The 23,938-nt window shown below is 31.2% G+C and overlaps 1 protein-coding gene across 1 annotated transcript in view; it reads left to right on the top strand.

Annotated features, from left to right (window-relative positions):
- Positions 1-23,892, top strand: part of ninaC (STKc_myosinIII_N_like and MYSc_Myo21 domain-containing protein ninaC) — a 105,933-nt gene extending 82,041 nt beyond the window's left edge. Inside the window, exons 24-29 of the mRNA XM_075357031.1 lie at positions 341-531; positions 10,198-10,280; positions 10,461-10,588; positions 16,496-16,728; positions 19,840-19,948; positions 23,152-23,892. Coding sequence (XP_075213146.1) covers positions 341-531; positions 10,198-10,280; positions 10,461-10,588; positions 16,496-16,728; positions 19,840-19,948; positions 23,152-23,520 — 1,113 coding nt within the window. The 3' untranslated portion in view covers positions 23,521-23,892. The remainder of the gene's footprint in view (positions 1-340; positions 532-10,197; positions 10,281-10,460; positions 10,589-16,495; positions 16,729-19,839; positions 19,949-23,151) is intronic.
- Positions 23,893-23,938: the final 46 nt, after the last annotated feature.

The raw sequence follows: 23,938 nt of genomic DNA, 5'->3' as shown, positions 1-23,938 counted from the left end.
ATGGGTGGGTAAAGTGACAAATGAAGAGGTGTTGCGGCAAATAGATGAAGATAGAAGTATTTGAAAAAATCTAGTTAAAAGAAGAGACACACTTATAGACCACATCTTACAGCATCCCAGAATAGTCAGTTTGATATGGGAAAAATTATACAGACAGGCAATGTTTGAAATATGGAAAACAAAATTTTAGGGATGTTGGATTTAGGAGGTATACCAAAATTAAACAACTAGCAATAGAAAGGGAAGCTTGGAGAACTGCATCAGATCAGTCAATTGAAGTCAATTTTTTTCTAAAGATTAATTTTTATTCATTTTAATCAACTCCATACTTCATTTACAGGCGCATTTATACAATCAAAATGCTGTCAGTGCTATGATACATAGTAATAATGATAATGTACCATTGAAAAATATTGACCAGAGGGTTAAAGCTTCACAGTTTCTTGGAGAATTCAAACCAGCTGTTTGGAAGTTACCATTTCGTCTCAATGAATTTCCATTTTGTGATACACACCTTGATCCAACAAACAGGTAACAACATATATATATATATATTTACTTATTTCTGAATTTTGCTTTTATATATAAATAATTTTGTTTTGTTTTGAAGAATACTACTTTTATTAAAACAACTTCAAAAAAGGAGACTCAAAAATTGATGCATAAGTGTTATTTTTTTAACATATGTTGAAGTCTTTTTCATATGATGAAGTGCACCAATTTTGAAGACTATTTTACAAAGTTCCTCTGTTAGTCCTCTTCCTGCAATCTCCTTTTTTCAAATATCATAAGTGGAAGACCTATTTAGTATTGGTTGTAATATTATAATACTAGTCAGTTGAGGCTTGCTTTGCTCACCCAACACCTAGACAGGAGGGACAAGCTCTGCAGGCAAGCCCCGGGGCTGACCCAAGGACTTCCCAGTGAAAGCCCCAGGGCCAGCCCTAGAATTACAGAGCTCATTTCGCTCGCCATTACCATCAATCAAGGGGCCTCTGCCTTCTGGACAACTCACAGGTTATTTCACTCACCATTACCATCTAGCCAGGACACACCAGACTTCATTACCCTCATGGTTGTAAGAAAAATACTGATAAATAACAATTAAAGTATTCAGGCATTGTAGAAACCTAAAAAAGAACTAAATTACAAAAGACAGAATAGTAGTACTGTGGTAACTGAAGTACACAGACTTTTGGCGAAGAAAACTTCACAACTTATTTCTGTTGCGATGGTGACCGAAGTTAATTTAATTTTTAATTATTAATTTTTTCTACTTTAATAAATATCTTACAGTACTCCCAAGGGAATATCTTCACTCCCAAGGGGCCTAGGGCCTTGATCTATGGCTTAAAACCTTCCCTGGACTAACACAAATGTATCCTGCAAATCTTGTGTGATGTAAGAACAAATGAACAGACAGACAAACAAACAAACTTTTGACTTTATACATAAGGTATAGCCTAAAGTCACTCTGAATAAATATTCGAAATAATATTATTTTGTTAAAATATTTTTAAAAAGTCTTTTTAAGGCACAAAATAAAAAAAAATCAATGTTTTTAGACTTTTTTTGACTGATCTATGTACTTTCCCAATATAGATATAGATGCTTTAGTAGCATATATCAAAGTAATTTTCAAGAGAAACTTCATAATTTTTTTTTTGTAAAACTTTGGAAAAATAAAAAAATAGAATTTGTGTTTCCAAGGTGTCTTAACTCACTCTCAGTAATAGTTATAGTTAATGTTATCTCTCCACGTTATTTTCTTGTTTTCATCAAATTACATGTTCCTCATCTTTTGCATTTCCACAAATGGTTTTTTCATTTGGATATTATTTTTTTCAAAGGTTTCAAACAATTGATAATAATGATTGACCGATTCTGAAGGGAATGGTGCTATAACAAAGACTTTTGGGGCGCTAATTATTAGCACACTCATCAGTAGCATTACATTCCTAAAAGTGAGCTGCCATAAAAAATAGAGTTTCGTTGAAACTTAGTCTAGTTTTTGATAGTATCAAAGGGTTTGCACAAAGCCTTTGCAAAAATTGTTTGAAAATGAGTCAATTATAAATTAATAATTTTAAAATGTTACCACCGTTTGTTGTACGATTAAACAAATGCTTTTAGACTTATCTATTTAAGATAATAAATTTAAAAAAACTTTTTTTTAATTTTAAAACTAACTTCAAAAACAATAAAATGAAAAATTTATTCTGTTCAGATATTTTATTTTTATTTTTCCTTTCTTGACTATAGCAGTATATGTGCTGTAGCAGCTATAGCAGGGATAACAGCAATGATATTATTACACCTATAATGGGAAAGAATATAGATCAGTCAGAAAAAAGTTTTAAAAAATTGGTCTTTTTTTTGTTCTCTGCCTTAAGAAAACATTTTTAAAAATATTTTAACAAAAAGATAGATTTAAATAAATTATAAAAAAATCTGCAAAAAAAAGAATTTTTTATATGAATAAAAGATTTTTATTCTTCAAAGATTTGGCACTATAATAATGCTCCCAAGTCAAAAATTTAATTTTGTCAGACAGATGTTTGTGTCCATTACATACGTAAGTATGTTGTTGTCTTGTGTTTGATAATAAGTTTGGACCTCTGTTGATCAATTTTCTTCAGACTTGCTAGACAGGTAGTACCTTCAGGGGGAATGGATATATTAAATTTTTGCAAAGATTGAAAAAAGGGTGGGGAGGTATTTTGGCCAAAGTAAGATTTAAAATTTTTATTGAGGCACTTTAGCAAAAACTTTTCTTTTTTTTATCAACATCACAAATTACAAAAAAAAAATTCTTTTAATATTCATCCCCTCTCCAAAAAAAAAAAAATACTTTCATATTTTTCTTTTTTTAGCTATATATTGCTTCAGAAAATGAGTTAATGGGTGTTTTTTGCTTCTATATTTTCTATACCAACAGACCTTCAAACCACTGTAAAAGATTTTTTTGCTCATCCCATCCCAATTTCTGTAGTAACAAATAATATTTTTAAAGAGATTTTTTAAAATTATTTTAAATTTAAATCAGTAAAATAATTACTTATTCTCCTTATATCTGGAAGAAAGTGTGTTTTTAAAATATCTTTCCAAGACTATGGTCTTCTAACTCAATTATGGTCTTGAAAAGTCCATCTGGAAGTTCATTTCCAAGAAACTGCATTTAGAGTTATGATTTTCATTATTTTATTAAACAATACTGATGTACAAAATCAGTTCAAATCTAACAGTTTGTGATTTTTTGTGATTCTAATCTAAATATAAGCATATACAACTCTCTGATAAAACAAAAAATAGTTTCAACTAAAACCACAATTGCAGTGTTGTTAGTTATTGTGGCTATGATTACAAAAGTAACTGAAAAAATTTTAACATAACTATAAAGAACTGGCTGAAATTTTAATTTTGTTCTGTTAGGCATTAAAAATTAAAAATGTTCTATTCATCTATCAGTAATCACCATAGAAAACAATTACATCAAGAAATTAGATCCATTCTAAAAAAAATATACTTACTCTGCTTACTTGTTTTTTTCATTTCAAGATAGATTTCTACTTACTTACTTACTTTTAGTTAAGTGTGACCCAAATTGTTAAAACTGACCTAAGACAGCTAAAAATATAGCTCACATTATGAGAGGTATAATACACTATTTTCAACTGCTATCGTGAAGAATCTTGGTTGATAGTTTCCATATTTATTTTTTATAAATGATTTATTAATTCATGGTAAAGCAAGATAGATTGTTTAAAAATAAATTTAAAAAATTCTAATAAAAATAAGATTCATAGATATATTAAATTTAGATTTAAATTTTAGAGCTAGAAAAAATCTACTATTAATATTATCTATATTCAAAGTTTTAAAATAGATTGTTTTACTATTTAATTAGGATTTTATTAATGAAGATGATACATAATATTTATGTATCATCATTTTTAGATGTACATACTAAAAATTCCCTCTATGAATCATGAGACCTTGCCGTTAGTGAGGGGGCTTGAGTGCTTAGTGATCCAGAGTAGCTGGACCGAAGGTGCAACCATATCGGAGAGGTATCTGTTGAAAGCCAGGCTAAGGAATGATTCCTGAAAGAGGGCAGCAGCTCTTTCAGTAGTCGTTAAGGGCGTAGGTCAGGGCGACTTAAATGGCCATATAAACATCACTCAGTCCTCTGAGTACTGTGCGGCTGAAAGCAATGGAAAACTACAGCTGCTTTTTTTTCCAAGAAAATGTAGCTCGCTGCATTTAAACTAGTCCCCCATTCGGATCTCTGGGTGGGAACTACTAAGGAAGAGGTCACCAGAAAATTAAAAAATAGCATTCTACAAGTTGGAGCGTGGAATGTTAGAAGTTTAAAAAAGATTGGTAGGTTAGGAAATTTAAAGAGGGAAATGGATAGGATAAATGTAGATCTAGTAGGAATTAGCGAGGTTCAGTGGGAAGAGGAAAACAACCTTTGGCCAGGTAATTTTAGAATAATTAACTCAGCTTCAAATAATGGGCAGGCAGGAGTAAGTTTCGCAATGAACAAGAAGAGGGAAGAGAGTAGAGTATTTCAAAATGGATAGCGATAGAATCATTGTAATAAGGATAAAATCAAAACCTAAACCAACAACGATTGTTAATGTCTTTATGCCTACAAGCGCCCATGATGATGATGAGGTAGAATGTGTATATGAAGAAATTGACGAAGCAATTTAATTTTATTAAACACATAAAAGGAGATGAAAATTTAATAATAGTTTGAGATTGGAATGCAAGCATTGGAAAAGGTAAAGAAGGAAATATAGTGGGTGAATACAGGCTGGGCAAAAGGAATGAAACAGGGGACCGATTTATAGAGTTTTACACAAAGTATAATTTAGTAATTGCCAACGCCCAGTTTAAAAATTGTAATAAAAGAATATACACATGGAAAAGGCCAGGCAATACTGTAAGGTATCAGATAGATTATATCATGGTTAAACAAAGATTTAGAAATCAACTCGTCAACTGCAAAACTTACCCTGGAGCAGACATTGATAGCGACCATAATTTAGTGATAATGAAATGTAGATTGGGGTTTAAAAACCTGAAGAAAAGGTGTCAGATGAATCGGTGGAATTTAGAGAAGCTTGAAGAAGAGGTGGTAAAGAAGATTTTTGAGAAGGACATCGCAAGAGGTCTAAGTAAAATGATAAGGTAGAAAATGTAGAAGAAGAATGGGAGAATGTTAAAAAGGAAATTCTTAAATCAGCAGAAGCAAACTTAGGCGAAACAAAGAGAACTGGTAGAAAACCTTGGGTTTCAGACGGTATATTGCAGCTGATGGATGAGCGTAGAAAATATAAGAATGCTAGTGATGAAGAAAGTAAAACGAACTATCGGCAATTAAGAAATGCTATAAACAGGAAGTGCAAACTGGCGAAAGAAGAGTGGATTAAAGAAAAGTGTTCAGAAGTAGAAAGAGAAATGAACATTGGTAAAATAGACGGAGCATACAGGAAAGTTAAGGAAAATTTTGGGGTACATTAAATTAAAATCTAATAATGTGTTAAACAAAGATGGTACACTGATTTATAATACGAAAGGCAAAGTCGATAGGTGGATGGAATATATTGAAGAGTTATACGGAAGAAATGAATCAGAAAATGATGTTATAGAGGAAGTTGAAGAGGATGAAAGGGCAGAAACAATACTGAGATCTGAATTTAAGAGAGCATTAAAAGATTTGAATGGCAGAAAGGTTCCTGGAATAGACGGCATTTGATAATGTAGACTGGAATAAAATGATCAGCATTTTAAAAAATTAGGGTTTAAATACAGAGATAGAAGAACAATTGCTAGCATTTACAGGAACCAAACAGCAACAGTAATAATTGAAGAACATAAAAAAAAGCCATAATAAGAAAGGGAGTCCGACAAGAATGTTCCCTATCCCCGTTACTTTTTAATCTTTACAGAGAACTAGCAGTTAATGATGTTAAAGAACAATTTAGATTCGAAGTAGCAATACAAGAGGAAAAGATAAAGATGCTACGATTTGCTGATGATGTAGTAATTCTAGCTGAGAGTAAAAAGATTTAGAAGGAACAATGAATGGCATGGATGAAGTCCTGCGCAAGAACTACCACATGAAAATAAACAAGAGCAAAACGAAAGTAATGAAATGTAGTAGAAATAACAAAGATGGATCACTGAATGTGAAAATAGGAGGAGAAAAGATTATAGAGGTAGAAGAATTTTGTTATTTGGGAAGTAGAATTACTAAAGATAGACAAATTAGGAGCGATATAAAATGCCGAATAGCACAGACAAAACAAGCCTTCAGTCAAAAATATAATTTGTTTACATCAAAAATTAATTTAAATGTCAGGAAAAGATTTTTGAAAGTATACAAAAATTTGGACGATTGGAGTACCTGAGAAGAAAAGATTAGAAGCTCTTGAAATGTGGTGCTATAGGAGAATGTTAAAAATCAGATGGGTGGATAAAGTAACAAATGAAGAGGTGTTGCGGCAAATAGATGATGAAAGAAGCATTTGGAAAAATATAGCTAAGACAGACTTGTAAATCACATATTAAGGCATCCTGGAATAGTCGCTTTAATATTGAAGGGACAGGTAGAAGAAAAAAATTGTGCAGGCAGGCAATGTTTGGAATGTGTAAAATAAATTGTTAGGGATGTAGGATGTAGGTGGTATTCCGAAATGAAACAACTAGTACTAGATAGGGAATCTTGGAGAACTGCAGCAAACCAGTCAAATGACTGAAGACAAAAAAAAACATAGTAAAAAAAAAATAGTTTTATTTTTACTCACCTATTTACATAGTCCTCACTTTGTAAATTTAAAGTAGCTAGATTACAAACTCAACATCATATGTTTAAAGACTGGCATTTTTTTAGTCTCCTATGCTAGCATAAATAAACTTGTTTATAGAACCCTCCTCAACTTTGTTATAATTTGTTTTTTTTTTCAATAGAAATTTCATAATTTTCTCATCTTCCTGGCTTTTCATACACCTTGTTTAGTTATTGCTTCAATAGTCACAGTGGAATTCAAAATTTCATAAGATAGACATCATTTTTTTTCCTCACCCACTTTTTTATGCTTTAACTATTTAAGGGTTTTTAATTCACCTAAAAACATATGAATGTTTGGTTACAGATCTTTGTAATCTCATTTAAAATTTTACCATGCAAATTTCCAGCTTTATTGTGACATTATTCTGTTGAGTAAAACTTATTTCCACTTTAAGGAACATTGTTTTTAAAATTTATATAATATAACTATAAATATAATGAATGTGCAGATTCTGCTGCTGAAGACGCATGTTGCCAACTGTCCTTCATCACTCGTATTACTACTTCTGACTTTATTAATTGTGTAAAACATAATATTCGAGCAACATATGGCAAGGTTACTGGACTACTATAGTAGATAATAAAGTGCAACACAGCAAAGATACTGTGTTACCATGGAACTCTTCATACAGAAAAATTCATTGGGAGGAAGTGGTCCTCTGCTGATAGTGGTTAGAACACACCAGAGCTACTGGTACAACAACAATGGTATCTGATGTCAGTAGAAAACTCACCAGTCATAAAATGCTGTTGCCACTTGACTGTGCGCCACATTCTTGTGGATTGCATATGTTATGCAGCCTTACACTGTAAATTTAAATTGCCATTCACTAACTCCTGGGTAATGATAAGGAAGTTTTAGACCAGGCGTAGTTATTTATATGATGTATTAATATTCTACATAGAATTTAATTCTGTTTTTGTCATGTGAAACAAACAATCATTTTTGATTCTATTTTTGTTTTATTCGTGTATATATTATGTATTGAACTATATTACTGGTATTGAACAGTTTTTAATGAGTTGTTTTTCGTATAATTGTTTTGATTTTTATCTTAGTTCTTTAATCTTTCTGCTTTCTGAAAAAAATTTGGTGATGAAAAACACGTTTTTTTTTTTAGGTTTGAACTACAATAACTTTGTTAAATGACTAATAAATGTGTAAATTTTGTTATCAAAACTCATACAGAATTTAATTTTGAAAAACAAAATGATGTAATATGAATGTCAAAAATGATGTAATATGACAAATGATATAATATGATGTTTATTATTTAATCAAAACAGAACAAAGAAATCTTATGAATGTGTAAAAAAAAAAACCACTGTTTTTACTACAATAAGCTTAAATCTTCGAAAAACTAGGTTGGCAACACTAACTTGGAAATTAATTTGAATACTATTCACTACTCACTGTTGTCATAAAATTGTGGTTACATGTTAATAATAAACATTAGACGGCTTAGTTGTTTTCAAAATAATTTTCATTGTGTTCAACTACTTTTGAGAATTAAGTTATGTACTGTTTTTGTGTTCCAAACCAAAGTAAGTTCCAAACCATAAAGTATTTTGTAGAATTTTTAATAATCTTCATGAGAATGGTTCACTTCCCAGCACTCTTATTTCATCTGAACATCAACCGGTACATGGTAACAAGAGGGGGAAACATTCTTCAGAAGGTACAGCTTAATCCTACAACAAGCATGCGAAGAATTTCTACATTATTCAACATTACACAAAGTACAGTATGGAGGATATTACATGCTCAAGGGCTGCATCCTTATCATATTCGGAACAGAAAGTTCAACAGCTTCAGCTTGGTGAATATGCAAGACGAGTGCAGTTTTGTCAATAGGTTAATAATAATTACCACTTAATTAATACTATTTTTGGATGAAGCTACTTTTACCTGTAATGGAATAAACAACACACAAAATTCACATCAGTGGTCTGAAGAAACCCCATACGCTGTAGTTAAATCAAATTTCCAGCAATGGTTTTTGGTGAACATTTGGTGTGGCATGATTGACAACCAATTAGTAAACTCTTTCGTACTAAAATAATGAGTCATAGAAAGAGATTAGCTGGAATTTTTAAAAAGTGTATTTCTTACAGTGCTTGAAAATTTCTAATGGGCAAAAAGAATTTAAATGTACCAAACTTAATGGAGCACAAACGCATTTCATGAATGAAGTAAGAAAATTCTTACATAAAAATTTACTGGTAAATGGACTGGACATAGAAAGCTGGCAAATTAACCAGCTATATCATCAGAGCTTACACCCTTAGATTACTGTTAATGAGGATGGAAGAAATGCAAGACGTACAAGCAAAAAATATACACACGTGATGAACTGATTGCTCGCATACTAAATGCTGCTGCTTTCATCAAGGAATGTGAGGATATCATTAAGCTGGTGACAAAAGATATAATGAAACAAGTTGGAAAGTACATCGATGTCAAAAGTGGAATTTTTTAACATTTGTTGTAAATTAAAACAGTATTAACCACAGTGAGTATTTCTTTTTAAAATAAATTAAAAGTATTTTAATTTTTCGAAGGTGCAAATTTAATGTACTAAAAACAGCTGTTTATAATTTTTAAAAATTCATAATTTTTCTGTTAATTTTTGTTCTGTTTTGATTTAATAATAAAAGTTGATTTTTTTTCATATTACATCATTTTGTTTTTGAGAATTAAATTTTATAAATTTTGATAATAAAATTTATGCATTTATTAATCTAGGATTCGAACCCAGAGGTCCCGGGTTCGAATCCCGGTCAGGCATGGCATTTTCACACATGCTACAAATCATTCATCTCATCCTCTGAAGTAATGCTTAACTGTGGACTCGGAGGTTAAAAAAAAAAAAATCATCATTTAACAAAGTTATTGTTCTTCAAATCTAAAAAAATGTGTTTTTCATCACCAAATTTTTCTGTTTTACATTGGATATCATGAAAACTAAGAGAAATATGGTTCTAGAACCTGTTCTATTCAATTTTTCAGGTCAAAAAACATAAGAAACCCCCTTTAAATAAGTTTACCCCTTTTATAACACATTAAACATTTCATTATGGCCTCATTTCACTGGGGTTACTGAAATCTGGATGAAATTTTTCGCTAGTTAACTTGATAAAAAGCATTCTCAGACATATATTTGTATAAAAATATTTCCTTTTTTAAACTTTAGAATCAGTTCCCAAATTATTTCCCTTAAGTCCTGAATCATTCTGTATATTATCTTTTTATTTTCATATTAAAAAAAAGTATTATTATATGTAGATTATGAAGTAATATTTAGCACTTTAATCAGATATTATTTATTTTATAGGATACCTCTGGGTGATGATGTTTCATGGGATGATCCCTTCAAGTACCAAGCACCAGCTGATTATTATGCTTATGTAATGAAAAGTAAGTAATTATGAAATTACACATTTGATTATTTTTTTATTTTTTTAGGTATAGTGATTAAGAAAAGTGTTTACATTACAGTATCATAACATTGTAGTAAAATTAATTAATGTTTTTGATTGTTGATTTTAAGTACTTTTTCACTATTTCATTCTAACTGTTTTTTTTTGTCATATTCAGGGAATGAGAAAAGGCAGATTTATGTAAGAGAAGAAGATAGCAAAGACGTTATCAATTTTATTCAAACTCCATACTGCCGTGATCCAAATGTAGCAGAATCACTTTATCAAGGACAACCATACAGAAAGGTAAATTATCACACTGATATTTTTTTATACTTTTTTTTTTAAATCAATCACTTTTCATCATTATATTACATTCAAGCTTATACAAGAAATTGTCTAATTTGTTTGATGTAAAAAACGTTTATTGTAATCTCTCTATGACCAACCAACCAACAGTTTATTGTTCATAAACTGAGGTGTAGATTTAAAAAATAAAAAGTTATCCATGTGTGTACCTGCCAGAATACTGGCTCAAAAGTGGTTCATTGCTGACAGTAGCTAGTGTGGTATTTTTTTTTAAAAATAGTGTTGTGTTTTGTTACTGAGATATTATTTTCATTTTTATTTTACTCATAACTCTAAAGCGATGCTGCAAGAAGGAAAGTATATCAGTAAATGGGGTATGGGTTTTTTACCCATCTCTCAATATTTCATGACTTAGGAACCTCAAAAACCAAAAAAGGTGGGGGGGGGGGGGTAATGTTTAATGTTTGTATGTAACTATGTACATGTGTAAACATGTTTGAAGCTTAATAACTTTTTACTGGATAAACCGATTTTGATAAAATTTTGTACAGACTCGTGTATATGAGGCAATTTGTTGGTAAATCTTTGGGATCAATACATCTTTGGGTTAGAGGGTGTGGAGGTCAATATTCTCAAAATTTTGCATACATAACTGCCCTTTATATTAAGCTCAGTACTTGCATGCAAGCTTATCTTGCCATTTTTAAAAAGAATTTATCACAAAATTCCCCCTTCCCTATACATCAAAAAAAGCTCTTTATTTTAATTTTATATTTATTAACCAATTTTTTTTAATGTTTCTTTTTAAAATTCTTTGTGGTAATACTGGGGATGGAGACCCAATCAAAGTTCAAAAATATAATTTTTTAAAACTTTTTTTGGTTTATTTACCCTTTTAATATTAACTTTTAAATAATAAACATTTAGTAATAAAATTTCATCATAATTCACCGCCACTCCCCCAAAAAAAAATATTCTTTTTTGTTAGTTTCTTCCGGTTAACATAGTAAATGAAGAAAGATCAAAAAATATTTTTGGAAGTTGATTTTGGCGATAGGGGAGTGGAAAAAAAAAAATACAGATTTTGGAACTTTAACAAATTTTTTTGGTTTATTTAAACATAAAAGTATGATTTTACAATAAAACTTCATCATAAATTATCCCCACCCCAAAAAAGAAATCTTAGGTAACTTCATTCATGTATAATTATTTTTCTATTGATTTACATCAGCTGTCTGCTGTTTTTTTATGTTTGGCCTTAGAAAATTTTTCGATTTTGAAAATTTTCTGATCTTTCTGGTGCACTTTGGACACAGTTTGTTCTGTATTACTGGTTATTAATTTATTTTTATGTTTCTTTGTGGTTTTAAGGACCTTTTTCCTGGTAATTGCATTTTTTATTTGCTTTATGAACTTTTGTTTATTTATTTAGTATGTTTTTTTTTGTTTTGAGATGTCTGGTTGTGGGAAAAGTTGTTCTAGCGGTAATCGTACTTGATCCCCGACCAGGGGTGGGAAATGTACTCGGGTCAGGAAGTCCAAGAGTGGATCTTCACATGGCAGTAAATCTGCATCGACTGGGGAAGCAGGAGGAGCTCGTGCTGCTCGACCTCAGGTGGAGCCGGCTGTTGATGGGCAACTGAAGGATTCCTTGGAAGGTGAAGACTGTGGGGACACTTTGGAGAAGGATCTTTCATCCCTGCCTCGGAACTCATGGATAGGTTCTGGAATGAGCGTTAGCACAGAGTGGTTGCAGGAGGAGTCTTCTGTGAACAGGCAGTTGAGTGTCTCTCCCACTGAGGGAGAAGACTCGAACAAGTTGAGGGCTGGGTCCAGGGATTCTGAATCACTTGCTATGGCTGCTGTGGAGGAGATGTCTGTCTGGGTCAGTGGCAGATCAACTGGGATGGAAGTTGGCAATGGGGAGACTAGTCCGGATGGATAAGGACTGGACAAGGCGCCCTTTACTCATTGAGAACTCTTCCAGAATGTCATAGATAAACTTATTTGCCAAGTCAGGACCGTGAGGAATCTTGTTCATCAGCATCCTAATGCAGAACCGGAGCTCCAGCGTCATTCGATTGATATGTGGAATACGGTGTCTTTAATTAAGAGGTTTAGATATATTTGGGAAAATGCTGTGTCTGATGCAGTGAGTGCAGGTACATATACGGATAATGGTGTCGGGGGTGGTGTCCACACAGACTACGGTGGAACATCTTTGCTGTGTGCTGTTGTGGGATGCGACTGATGAGAAACTGATTGAGATAGTAACTAGGCCCTGGCCGAGAAAACTTGCCCGTGTGGTAGATCCTTCAGGTGTGCAGACCTCTACATGTCGTTTTATAAACTTATTGAAGCCTCATTCTAAAGACTATGTGTCGTGGCGGCCTGACCTTCAGCCCGAGGATGTGTTGGAGGACACCACCCGCATTTTAGGGAGGTTGCCGATCCTTCTGTTGATCGGCGGTTTTGTCTGTTTTATGATTCCACGATGGATGTCCGCTCCACATTGGAGGTGATTTTGACGTCTCTGCGACGGATATGCAGTGAGACTCAACATCTGCTGTTTTTCTTACCAGGAGGCCGGGTTGGCTCTTGCCTGGAACGTATGGTGTTTGTTTTTGGACGAATGGGGTCCCTGGTTCGGGTGGTGTTGCCCCAGGTCTTTGGTGATAAACATGGAAAAGTGGTGCAAGCTTCACTGCATTCCACCCCGGCGGTTGTTGACAGCGGTACTATTGTAATTAAGGTGGTTGGGCGCTCTTACGCCGAGTTGCTCAAGACTATTAAGGAGACAGTGGTGACAGAGGAAGTGGGTAATGTGCTATCAGTAAAACGGGGGCCTGCTGGAGATTTGCGTATTCGAGTTGAGGGTGCTGATAAGGCAGTTGCGTAGAAGGCAGTTCTTCAGGATAAAGCCAAGGACTTGCATGTCGACATGAAGGCGAGGAGTGGTCGCAGGTCGGTGGTTCACCTTCGGGATATTGAATGTACCACAACTGAGGTGGGGATTACTGAGTCCATATTCCAGGTGGTTGGTAAGACAGCTGATTTTTGAGTGTCTTCAATTCGTCCGGCTTATGGGGCGACACAGAACGTCACTACTGTGACTAAGTACGGTGTTATGCAGAAGTTGATTGAACGCTATCAAGTTACGATTGGCTGGTTGAGTTGTCGAGCTTCTATGAGAGATCTAGATGATAGGTGTTATTGCTGTTGGGGCAGGGACCACATGTCCTCGACTTGTCGTGGGACTGATCGCTCAACGTTGTGTTACAATTGCAGGTCATCAGCGGGTCAATTGTGGGAACCTGCGGGGGTATGCGTTATTTGTGGGAAAGCGGATCATCGGACAGATGATTGTGCTGCTCGCAGGTGAGTTGCTGTCTTGGTGTCTACAAGCTTTTTAGAGAATGGTTGCTGTTCAATGTCTGGCTTTCTGGTTTCTCCTGTATGGGGGGCGTTCTGGTTTATTTCAGTACCGTGAAGGGTGGGGTAGCGATGGGGTGCTGGATAGCTCCTTGTGGAGTCGGCGTCTGTCCACACTTGTGTGGGTGGCCGTCGGCGATGAAGCATGGAGACTCTGGTGCCCCGGAACTGGTAAGATCGAGTCCTGGCAGGTGTGGCTTGTGGATCACGCTTGTTAGAGGCAGGCACTTGAAGGACCGAGTCCCGGCGGAGGAGACCTTTGGGTTGCTTCCGTTTGAGGCAGGCAATGTAAGACCGAATTTCAGCTCCCGGGGTGGGTTGCTGGGTACGACTTTGTCGAACCTTGTGATTTCAAACTGGGAGTTACAGGTAGGCAAAGAAATCAAGATCCTACCAGCGGGCCTAACTGTCATGTCGGACTTACAGTAGACGGGTGGGCTTGTTAGAGTAAAGAACACTCCCCCGGTCCATGTTTATGCTTTACGTGGATCCGGCCTGTGGGAGAAGGTGGAAAAAGAAAACAAAAGAAATTATTTTTCCATTATATAAGAATAAATAATCAATGCCAGGAAGTACTAAGTTTTATTGTCAGCTTTTTAAAGTTACTGGACTGTTTTAGTTTCATTTTTTAACTTGATTTGTAACAAAAATATTCACTATTTCCCCAAATAAATAAACACAAACCTAAATAAGATGTAGTACAAAAACTAAATGTATGAAAGAACTTTTTGTATTCTGGAAGTTCATTAAAAAACCTTCTATATAAGTCTACTTTTTCCTTTTACTAAATAAAATCATTATAGTATATACGAAATCTAAAGGTGGTCCTTCCTAAAAACTGCATCTACTTGCCTCTTCTACACCAATCGTATAACCTGGCATATGGAACATGCACTACTGGTTGCCACAAAAGTAAGACCAGTCTCTTGTATTTATTATTATTTTAATTTTTTTATTATTGTTTAATATACCACATTCATTTATTTTTGCTATTATTTATTTAATGAAATTCGCTGTTTAATTATTAATTATTTATTTATGTGAGCTACTATTTAAATTATTTTGTATGAAATCACTTAAGTTTTATATTTATAAAATATAGTATGAATAAACGTTTTAAGTAATCAAATTAATTTTGCATTTATTATAGTACAAACTTAATTAATACCTCTGTAATATTCATATTTTTTTTATAATAAATTTAATAATGATTATAATTATATTACTTTTACTCACATTTCTTTAATGATTTATTCATGTATTTTTTGGTACAATTTATATTTTTATTTTATAGTTTTATAGGACTGCAAAGTTCAAAAGAATATTAGTTTTTTCGAATAGGAAATTAAAAAAATAATTAATATCATAATAAATTAATTCATACATAATAAAAATTAATTCATAAAAAAATTTTAACATTTCAGTCTACAATAAACAAAAAACTCATTTTTCATATACTTTTTTATTGCATTATTGTTACTTTTATTTATAGTAAAACCTTATGAAAAAAAAAAAAAAAAACATTCAGTAAATAAATAATTTCATATACACCTTGAAAAAAATATTAGGCATAAATAATTTTATTTATAATAACAAATTACCAGAACATATTTTCTTACTATAATAGTGACATCATAATTCGATACGGTGCAAGTAACTGCACCATAAAATAAATTAATTAATTAATTTCTTAATTTGACTTGACATGACTTTTGGAATACGCTACTTTGACTCTTGTGAGAAGCTGTTGAGTGATGTTAGAGCAGTGGAGGGGATGACATAGTGTACTATGAACTCACCTTCAAATATTACATACACTATAACAATCAAGTAGCTTAACAGTCAGTAGCTTAAATCTTCAAATATATTTTACCATTTATTTATTATTTATTTAATTTCTTAAAAAAAACAACAGGTTGATTCTCATTTAGTTTCATAATGATGAATTCTGTAGCATTTAAAAAATGCCAAGACTGAGTAAAATTTAAACCCAGAACCTTCCAGATGAAAAACTACTTCATCTTATAGGTTGGCATTTGTTATCTTTTAATAATATAACAAGAATATTTTTAATGAGCTATATAAAAAAAATCAAAATTATTGCTGATTTCTAGTATTACTTAAAATAACAAATAGGTAGCAAACTACTTTCATTTTAGAATTCAGTCATCGTTCTATTTTATTTATCAATCTTCAATTTATTTATGTTTAATTTAATAATATAAAAATTTTGTATCTATATGCCTAATGTAATTATGAGTAAATATAAATTACAACATGCATTTGGGTAAATTTACTCACATTTAGACCTGACTTACCTAAAAGGCACACATAAACAATAATATGTGTACTTTTAATTTATTTTTATTGAACTTTATGCATATTTTTTGAAAGTGTGATTTTTTATATTTTTGAATTTTTTCAATTGTATTCTATTCTTAGCTTACGATAAAATTATTATTTTTTCATTAGTATGAAACAATAAAAAGAGGCCAAAGAAGATCAATAAAATCAAGGGCTCCTACACCTCAGAAAGATCCAGTAATAAATACTGGAGTAAATGTTAAACAACAAATTAATAACATGAAAGATGTTAATCCAGTAAAGACATTCAATCCTGGAGCAGCACCAAACAATTTTAAGCAAGGTCAAAATTCTAGTGATATAAATAGTAACTTCGGTGCAGGAAATAGTGCTGGTAACAGGTAAGTATTTAAATTTACTGAATATTATTATTTTTTTAATTATACTGAATAATTTAGAATAAAAAGTATTTTAATTTAATAATTTTATATTTATTATTATATGATTTTGGAAAATTTTATACACATCTTAAAATCAACTGAAAGTTATGTACCAAACCTTAAAACATAAACTTTGTACCAAAATGAATCACTAAAGGTTGAAGGTAAAAGGTTTAGACAATTGTAGGGACCTTGACTGAGTCCAAGTTAAATAAAAAAATCAGAACCTTTCAAGTCATTTTTATCATTACTATTTTTTTCACTTTCATTTTAAGTTTCTTAATTGTTATATTATCTTATACTACATATCATAAATATAATTATTATTCTAAGTACATAAAGAAAGAGATCTAGGGTAGATCTCTCTTAACCAACCTTCGCAGGACTAGATCCCTGGTTGGATAACAAAAAGGTCTGTTAAAACAAAAATGGCTTAAATTTTTTCTTATAAGCTCTAAATGGTACAATATCTATCCATGAGTTAAAGAAAGCATTACTATAATTTTATAAAATAATTATTACTTAAATAAAAACTCTGCATTCCCATTTACTCCCAAAATAGTAAAATACTGTAGAAAATATTTAAGTAAAACAGTCAAATATTAAAATTAACTATATTATATATAGTTATACTAAAATATATATTATAATATATAATATTAAAATAAATAATTATGTAATTATAATTATAATATATAATATTAAAATTAACACATCATATTTATAGATTTATTAACAGAGTGAAGGTTCATTTGTTCACCACTAGTATAGCTGAATCACTTACAATTTACTTGGTCGGCATGCTGATTTATAACATATACAACTCAGCAAAGAGGCTAGTGGTAAATAATAAGTGACTGATGTCTCAGGTGTCAGGTTACCTGTAGCGTATGGTAGTGCCATTTCAGTCTACTTTAGCCCAGTAGATAAAACTAAAATAAAGTTGCTCAAAGTTTATAAATCTTCAGAATTAACTGAACATTAACTATTAACTATCACATTTAAAGCAGTGAATCTACTAAACGATAAAAAATACACCTGTACATAGCAAAAGATATAAATCACCAGTACATGACTGCTCCACCCAGGTTAATCTCTTTGTCACCCATCAGCTTTTTACTCAGTAAGGACATTTGTCAGCAGCGTGAAAATTCATGCTTGTATGATTTTTTTTTTCAGCAAACATTGTGTAAAAAGTTTGTCTTATTACATGTTATACAAAGATAAATTAAAATTAATTTACTACTTGAAAATCATTATCTCCTGTAATTTACTAGTTTTCATACCAGAGGTTTGTACAAGCTTGTCTAGCTTTGAAATGTAGATATATCTGAGAATGCTTAGAATAACTTTTATGGATAAAGTGAATAATATCGACCCTTTGGTTAGGATGTACAAAAATTTGAAAACTTTAATTGTAAGAAAACATGAATATCTAGGGCATACATTGAGAAAAAAGATTTCTAGTCGTTTTAATTCAGGGAAACTGAGTAGTAAAAGATGTATAAGGAGGACAAGAATCACAGTTCAGAAAGTACATGCACAAAATCATATAAATTATACAAATTTAAAACTGAAAGATTTTAATACAGCGATTTCTAGAGCAAACCGAATTTCATTTGATCTGGAGGCTTAATCTATGAGAAATAAATTTTATTATAGATGCAGACGGTTTTAATGAACCGTTACTAAAGAAACCTTTGACACAAACAGAAAAGAACCAATAAAAATTTATTGAAAAAACTGTGCTTCATCATAATAGAGAAGAATCAGATACAAAACATCCATACAAATTTCCCATTATCCTCCAGACAGCAGCAAAATAAACAATTTTAAGTATCTTAAAAGATCTTAACCGTGCCTTTATTAATTAAATCATGCCTTTATTTAGGAAACTAGCCACCTCTGTGGCGCAAATGGTAGCATCTCAGCCTTTCACTCGGAGGTCCTGGGTTCCAATCCTGGTCAGGCAAGGCATTTTTCTCACACGCTACAAAGCATTCATCTCATCCTCTGCAGAAAAAAATTGCTTAACTGCAGACCCAGAGGTTAAAAAAAAAAAAATTTAGGAAACTGCCCTTTAACTCTAGAATTGCTTAAAATACTAGTATACTTGTCAAAAGGGTTGAATATTAATCAGTTAGTTTATGTTTATTTTCTTGATTTAGAATGTGTAGAGCAAACTAAAAGAAACATTGAAATCAAAATAAAGAAGCATTTGGGCCCATTATAAAATAAAAATATCAGAGAAATTGGTCAACATTATCTGGAATTGGTCACAAAATTAATATTTTAGAAAACAGTGTGACAGGAATCAGATAGTTAGGAAATCTAGATTATTGACAATGATACAGAAACATCATTATTGAATATTAATAGAACAATATACAATATAATTTTTTAGAATTTTAATTTATTAAAAAACTTTTTGTAAAAGTTTTCTATCATAAAAGCATTAAATAGTTATACTTTCCATTAAATTTTGTTAAAAATTATTCTTTGAATGATTTAAGATGCTTAGTATCTTAACTTGAGATAAATTTTTATCTTATCCAATTCTATATTAAGGGCATGTATAAGGCAATGGTAACCAATATGTTTGTAAATTTTAGTAGTTTAGACAGTTTTTTTTTTTATCTTAATATTTCTAACTGGTAATGTCTAAAGTAATACATCATTTTTAGCAGTAGTATTTTTGTTTTTATTTCATAAATATAGGTATTATTTTGTAAGTATTATTGTTTAGTTATCATTTTTTTATTTATTTTTAACTGCTTACTTTTTTAATTATTACTTAAATAATTTCTCAGTATCTACTGATAACTATTGAATGATCAAAATTGTCAACTTAATTGTTTTACGGTTTGCAAGTATTTTCTGTAAAAAACTGTTTTGAAACTCAGTTATAGAATTTTAATCACTATGTGATAAGTTAAACAATATACAAAAGTCTATATCATAGATGATTTAAAATTAGTACTCATCCAGGAACATATTGCAAGGAAAATATTACTACTGAATTTGTTAAAGATGCTTTTATTTACATTTTTTAATTTATTTTTATTATTTCAGACCAAAAGTTATTGGTCCACCAAAAAGAGAACACAATCCAATAATTGAATTGGAAACTCGAGGGCTTCGAAACACTGATAATGATGATGAACCACCTTTTAATTTTCAAGTGAGTATAATTTCATTAAGAGCAAAAAATATTTTTTTTTTAATTACTCTAATCAGAACTGCCAGATGAATTAATTTTTGAGGATGAATAATCTTTCCACGAGAAAGACTGAACAAAACCTGTGTAACCAAGTTTAGAACTATAAATATTCATGTTTATTAGTAAAATGCTATCAGAAAGATTAATGAAGATATACCTTAACTTTTCCAAAATGAGTGTGCTTATTAAGAATGTAGCCTCAAAAATTACTGGGCTATTTTAAAAGGCCATGAATTCTAGTTTGGCATTTTTGAAACTGTCTGTATTACCTTTAAATTTTTTATACCAATTGTAGAGGCAAATAATCAAAATTTATAAATGAGTTCAAATAATGTAGACTAAAATTAAATCATAAAATTAAAAATTAGATTTATAGCTAAACAAATAAAATTATGAGATGAGTTTAATCATAAATTGCAATGAGATAATAAGTACAAATTCTCAATATACCCAGTAAAACAATTGAAATGCTTGAGACTCACATCTCACATATATGAATTTCACAATAATATTTTGATTTTTGTATTTACTACAACTAGTCTTAATCAGACACTTTGGCCTTATTAGTTGTGGTCTGTGTTGTATCTATAATAGTCATTGCAAATTAATTAAAATCAATATATCAGCAGCAAAACATTAAAAAAAAAATATTTATCAGGTACTATATTACATTTAATTTAAATGTTAAAAATTTATGACAATTAAATATCAAAAAATTCAATTAATAAATAATTAAATGTTATGTACCAACAGAAAAGAAAAGAAGTGTGAAGAACATAGAATGATTAGCCTAATATTACATGCTGCTAAGGTACTCTTAAGGGTTCTAACAAGGATATACATACATGTAATGAGAGTGCTTAAGAGGATATACAATAAATTGGATTGTAGTACTGAGGAAGAACAGTGAGTTTTGAAGAGATGTTGGAACAAGGGATGCTATAGGGCTGTTAAGAGTAGTTGATACATTTTTTGATACATGGAAAGGAGGTGGAGAATGTATGTTGCATTTGTTTCCCTAGAAAAGGTGTTTAACAGAGTTAGATGGGATAAATTACTACTAATTTTTTAAAAGAAGGGAGTTGACTGAAAAGAGAGGCACCTAATAAAAGAGTTGTTCTGTAACCAGAGAATAAAAGTGAGGTTAGGAAACAAAATGACAAGAAGAATAGGGACTGGAAGGGGAGTAAGGCAGAGATGCTGTATGTCACCAACACTGTTTAGTATATATATGGAAGAAATAATTAAATGCTGTCTGAATTGGAAAAGAGGAATAAAGATTGGGGAGAGAAAGAATAGAATGTATATGTTTAGCTGATGACAATATGTATACTGGTTGGTGGTACTGGGGGAGAGCCAATGTATTTATTGGTGATTAGCAGAGAGCCCAAGTAAATTAAATGAAATGCTTGATGAATTAGATAAAGCTTGCTTGCTAGAGTAGGATCAACAAAAAGAAAACAAAATGTATGGTATTAGATGGAAAAGAGGAAAGGATTGAGATTAAGATAGGAAATGAAGTTTTAGAACAGGTGAAGAAATTTCAGTACTTGGGGGGGTTTATAACTGATGACCTAATTTGTACAGAAGAAATTAAAACAAGAATATTAAGTAAGCAAGCAATTAATACGAAGGTAAGACGGCTGTAAGGAAAGTTAAACTTAGCATTAAGGAAGAGATTAATGGAATTTTTTATTTGTAGTGTGATGCTCTATAGAGCTGAAACGTGGATGATGAGAAAGGCAGACAGAAAACGAATTGAGGCTTTTGAGATGTGGGTGTCGTGCAGAATGATAAATGTTAGGTAGCAAGACAATGTGACAAATGAAGTATTAAGGAGAATCAGAGAGAACAGAAAAATGCTAATTGTGATTTAATGTAGGAAAAGGAACTGGTTAGAATATTGCACGAGAAGAAAATATTTATTAGTGAATGCAATAGAAGGCTTGGTGAATGGAAGGAAAGGAAGAGATTTCAAATGGTGGATGGAATTATGGAAAAGTGAAATATGCTGAAACAAAGAAGTTAGCAAAGGATAGAACAAGGTGGGAGAGCAGCAGCATGACAGGGCCGGCCCTAATGGCAGAACACTATGAATGAAATGTTGTATTTGAGGATCTCTCTTTTTCCTTCATAAACACTTTTGCAATATATATGGCTTCACCACACATATTCATGATTAAAAGTTTATTTTAAAATATAGACAAAGAAGTATGGCATTCTCCCTTCACTCATATATTAAAAATGTTAATTTATCAAAAGTATGCTATTAATACAATCTGACGTACAATCAAAAAATATCTAATTCTAATAATTTGAAATTTAATCTAAAATAAATATTTGTGTTACTGCTTTTTAAACTTATGAGTATATGTTTGCATGCATTTGCATCCATGCATGTGTGTCATGAAATCACAATTTGCAAAGCTTTTTGTGTAAATTTTATTTATCGTACCGTGACTGGTTTCAGGTAAAGTATCTAATCACTTCACAGCAAAGCATTTTTTTCACACAAAATGAATACCTATACAAATTACAGTGTTACCTGAATGGCAAACAGAAATTTTTTTAGCACAGTTGAAAGATTTAACTTGCACAGTAATGTTATGTGCAATTATAAATTTATATTTTATTATAAATTTTCCTCCCCTGCTAAATTTCAAGTTGTCAAAGAGTTACACAATTTTAGGTCAGATTGGTAAAAATTTAGATGAAATTTGTGATTCATACTAAATAAAATGAAATGAGTACTGCATAAAAAAAGGCATAGTTTAGTATAAAATGTTATACTTAGTTTTTTTATTAATAAATATTTTATAATTAATGAGCCTAGAAGGTAGCATCAATTCAAATAGATAGAGCCAAATAGATAGTATCAAAACAAATTATCATATACTAGCTTTTTTATTTAACATATGTTTTTGAAGTTATGTTTAATTAAAATCTTGTTTCATTGAGTATGAACAAAACTTCGTTACTGCATTGTTTCAGATATTTTCCCATTTTCAGTATCCTGATTATTTACTATCATAAATCATAATTGTGAATTAATGAGAAAGGTAAGTAAGTAAATAAGTAAATAAAGCACAGAACTGTGCTTTGTTGACTGAATTTTTTCCCATTTATTGCTTTCTTCAGTTCTAATCATAGTTTATATATTTTAGGCAATGCTGAGGAAGACTAATGTAAACAGAGCTTCTTTAAGACGTTCACCGACTCCAACAGAAGACAGATACAACCAAAATGATGTAGCAGATTACAATCAGATTAAGCAAGATAATAACAGGTTCCCTGGATATAACAGAAACAACAGTTATACTGATAATGTAATTTATGACAGTAACTATAATAAAAGCCAGGTTAATCACCCAAAATTATTAGATATGCCTGCTGGCAGAAGTGGCGCATCCTTTGACCAGGATACTCAAGGTTATAAATACACTGCTCAAGATATTTCAAGCAAACAAACACAAACAGTTTCTACTGAACTCATTCCTGGATTAGTAGTACAAGGAAAGATTGCAGAACTGTAACAATTTTCAGTTTACAGCTTAATTTAATATTATATCTGAAGGTACCTTAAAAAATAAAATAAAGTATGGCATTTATTGAATTATCATTATGGAACATCTTTAATAAAGCAAAGCACTTAAATGTAGCCTTACAACAGATTTATTTATGTTATCATAAAGATCAGTTTGTTTATTAATAACTATCGTTAAATATTTAATCAGAATTATTGCCCAAGATCATATGCATTACATACTTCACTTCAGTACTTAAGAAAAGTGAGATTAGATTAGAAAAATTATGTAATATGTATTATTAATGGAGATTCAAAATAAATATGTACTTATTTACATATAAAGTAATTGTTCCTATTCCAGATCACCTCGATAGTTCAATTGGTAGAGAGAACATAAAAAAACCACAATTTGCAGAAAACCAATT

This window comes from Lycorma delicatula, chromosome 2, assembly GCF_047948215.1.
Source record: "Lycorma delicatula isolate Av1 chromosome 2, ASM4794821v1, whole genome shotgun sequence".
In the NCBI taxonomy this organism is placed as follows: domain Eukaryota; kingdom Metazoa; phylum Arthropoda; class Insecta; order Hemiptera; family Fulgoridae; genus Lycorma; species Lycorma delicatula.
The sequence above is the reverse complement of the archived record's forward strand: the minus strand, read 5'-3'. Positions and strand labels throughout refer to the sequence as shown.